Below are 4052 nucleotides of genomic sequence, written 5' to 3' on the forward strand. Positions count from 1 at the left end.
GTGTGTGTATGTGTGTGCGCGTGCACGTTTATATGTCTGTATATACCTATCTATCCATTCAGTTATCTATCTCTCCATCTATCTATCGATATATATATATATATTCTTTTTTGTCCTTTTGTTCTTTAATATGTTTCAGTCGAAGAACTTGATGCCAGGAGTTATTTTTTATAAGCTTAATGCTTATTTTATAAGTCTTTTTTGCTGAACCACTAAGTTACAGGGGTGTAAACATTCCAAAATCGGTTGTCAAGTGATATTGGGGGGACAAACACAGACACACAAAGACATACATATATATATACATATATACGACGGGCTTCTTTCACTTTCCGTCTACCAAATCCACTCACAAGGCTTTGGTCGGCCCGAGGCTATAGTAGAAAACACTTGCCGAAGATGCCACGCAGTGGAAATGAACCCGGGACCATGTGGTTGGTAAGCAAGCTACTTACCACACAGCCGCTCCTACGCCTATATATATATATATATATATATATATATATATATATATATATATATATATATATATATATATATATATATATATATATATATATATATATAGAGAGAGAGAGAGAGAGAGAGAGAGAGAGAGAGAGAGTGTGTGAGAGAAGATTTGGAAAACTAATTTTGTAATCAGTAGATTAGTGTTTATGAATAAAAATGTGTGCACATATGTGTATATGTATGTGTATATATGTATATATATATATATATATATATCTGTATATCTGTGTGTGTGTGGCTGTGTAGTAAGACGTTTGCTTCCCCACCGAATGGATCAGTCCATTGCATGACAACTTGAACGAGTGTCTTCTACTATAGCCTCAGGCTGACCAAAGCCGTATAAGAGGATTTGATAGATGGAAACTGAAAGAAGCCCATCGTACATGTGTGTGTGTGTGTGTTTGTGCATGTTTGTGTCTGTATTTGTACCCCTACAACTGGTGTTAATGTGTTTATATCCCAATTACTTAGCAGCGCAGCAAAAAAGACTAGATTTAAAAAAAAAAAAAACACATACTGGGGTTGATTCATTTGGCTAAAAATCCTTTGATGAGGTGCCCCAGCATAGCCGTAGTCTAATGACTGAAATAAGTAAAAGATAAAAGATATATATACAAATGTGTCAGACATGCATACGGGGAAATCCAAATGCACACATACCACACATCCACAAAGAAACATACATATACATGCACATGCACACACACACGTGTGTATGTGCAAGTATAAATATATATATATACATATATATATATATACACACATGCATATACATACATACATATATATATATATATATATATATATATATAAATATATATATATATATATATATATATATATATATATATATATATATATATATATATATATATATATATATATATATATATATATATATATATATATATATATGCATGTATGTATATGCATGTATGCATACATGTATATGTATGTATATATGTACGTATGTGTATATGTACACATATGCATATGTGTGTATGTGTGTTTATATGTGTGTGTATATATATATATATATATATATATATATATATATATATATATATATTTATAAACACACATATATGCATACACACATGCATACATATATCCACTTACATACACAAGTAGATATACAGTCATGCACATACTCTACGCATATCCCTCCTCCCAACGCACCCGGTTTGATTCCGAGAAAGACTTCATGTTCAATTTCTGCTGAAACTTTCCCCCATTTTCATTTTCTTTTTCTGTTTCTTTTTTTTATTTTTCAATCTTTCTCCCTCTGTCTCCTCCCCTTCCCCTCTTTTCCTTTCTCCACCCTCCCTATTCTTTTACTCCTCCCTTCTCTTTAATTATTGTATTTATATTTTTTTCCTTTTCCCATTCATTCTTTTTTCTTTCTTCCTTCTCCACTTTCTTTCTTTCTTTCTTCCTTCCCTCACTCCTTTCTTTCTTTCTTTCTTCATATTCATAAATATCTTGATATTACTATATATATATTGCATCATAATAAATTCTCACCAGTTTTGTGTTTGTTAGGGTGTGACTGGAGCCTGATACAGCTCTCCGCCTTGCTAGCTGCACTCAAACTGTTCAACCCATCTTAAATGATGACGATGACGTGTGTGTGTAGAAGGAGGCAGAGAGATTGATACAAAGTTACAGAGATATATACACACACACACACACACATATATATATATATATATAAATGAAAATGTTTGTCTGTCTGTCTGTCTGTGTGTGTGTATTTTTCAGCTCCAAGAGCTCTGTTTTTCAGGAGCAAAATCCTTTTTACAGGGTCCATAACACTAGAATTTTCGAATATGCGCATAAATATCAGATATATAAAGATGAGAATGTGTGTCTGTGTGAATCCCTAAAAATCGAGAACTACACAACCAATTTCATTCCAAATTAACACATGCCCTACTTAGGGTCCATGTAGTGTCTTTGGCCAAAACAATTTTTAATTTCTTGCATAGTTTGAGCCCACAGCAATATCATATCTCCTCCACTATTTCAGTATTACGTGTCAAAAGTGAAACAATAACATCACTCTACTATAATGTCAGATACTTTCACTTTAATACTTTCAATTTCATACTGAAACTATTAAAGTGAAACTATACTCTCACATATACAGGCATACTATAAGACCCAAGTTAAAACATTCCCAACAATTCAACTTCTCTGGTTGACATTAACACCCCCACCCCCAATAGGAGCCTTCATTCCCCCATTTTAGAGCTCCATGAGCTCCATTTTTCAGGAGCAAAATCCTTTTTACAGATTCCAGAAGACTGAAATTTTGGAATATGCACATAAAGATCAATAGTATGGGATACATGTCGCATGATTAGAAATTTTTTAGGGTGTGTAAAGAGGGAAAGAACCCTCATGTGCAATTTTGATGAAATTCCAATCATATGTATTCCAGTTCCTTACAGAAAATATAAGAGAAAAGTCTCATCCTTCAATATTGCATGTAACACGGGCAACGTCGGGTATCTCTGCTAGTGTGATTATATATTTTATTTGCAACTTTTCTATTATTTTTTTTGTTTTTTTTAGCTCTTGAATCCTGATTTCGCAGCTTCCATTGATGTTGCTGCCAGAACAGCTAAAGACATAAACAGGCTGACCAAAAAAATGATGAGGACCATGTATGGGGAACTAAGAAAAACCAAAAGGGACTGTGGTCCTTATCCATATATTTAAATAAGAAACCATTCTTAATAATTTCACTACCATGGAGTGGAAATGCCAAAAAGCAAGGAGGAGTTTTGTAGTAAAAATGGTGGTAGTGGTGGTAGGGAGAGTATTCTATAAATGTGTATAATTTGTTGTGTGTATACTGTATACAACCTAAGGGAGTACTAGACAGTTTAACAGTATGCTATACTATTGTGTACAGTTGTTGTAGTGTATATTTATTATTGGGAGTTGACTTTATACATACATACATGCATGCATACATACATACATACATACATACATGCATACACACATACACTACCTTACTGATTTACGTACATATATGCATATACATACATATCTCAATTTTACAATCACAATATGCTGAAATATATACATACATATATATATATATATATTTATGTGTATTTCTTCTATTTTAATGAATAAAAATTCTTCTGATAGAATAAATGGGTTAATAGAAACCAATGTAGCAAAGAACACAAAATAACTGTGGTTTAGTTCCTGTTTTTAAGGCAGGAACTCCTTGAAATTTTGGGTATTTGAGTATATTTAAGAATTTAAGGTATGGAGAAAACGCATGTTATAATTGCATACTTTATTCCTACATATGTTTCAAAGGATTACAACCTGTGTGATCCATAGGGATCTTTGATATTAAAATTGTAACCTTCTCATCAGGGAGAGCATGGGAATCATCTTAAACATAAGACATTATGACCGATTATGAAAACAATAGATAGATAAGGTTATGACTTGATTCATTTGAAAAAAAACCGTTAGAGAATTGGATGCTGCCGGATAGTGGTTTGGACGGCACA

The 4052-nt window shown here is 32.7% G+C and overlaps 1 protein-coding gene across 3 annotated transcripts in view; it reads left to right on the top strand.

Annotated features, from left to right (window-relative positions):
- The window catches only part of LOC106874177 (uncharacterized), a 51396-nt gene extending 48016 nt beyond the window's left edge, over positions 1-3380 (top strand). For all 3 annotated transcript variants that reach the window (XM_089339878.1, XM_089339877.1, XM_089339879.1), the window contains exon 16: positions 3088-3380. In XM_089339878.1, coding sequence (XP_089196004.1) covers positions 3088-3234 — 147 coding nt within the window. In that variant the 3' untranslated portion in view covers positions 3235-3380. The remainder of the gene's footprint in view (positions 1-3087) is intronic.
- Positions 3381-4052: the final 672 nt, after the last annotated feature.

The sequence above is a fragment of the Octopus bimaculoides genome, chromosome 22 (genome assembly GCF_046866305.1).
Source record: "Octopus bimaculoides isolate indiv1 chromosome 22, ASM4686630v1, whole genome shotgun sequence".
Taxonomy (NCBI): Eukaryota; Metazoa; Mollusca; class Cephalopoda; order Octopoda; family Octopodidae; genus Octopus; species Octopus bimaculoides.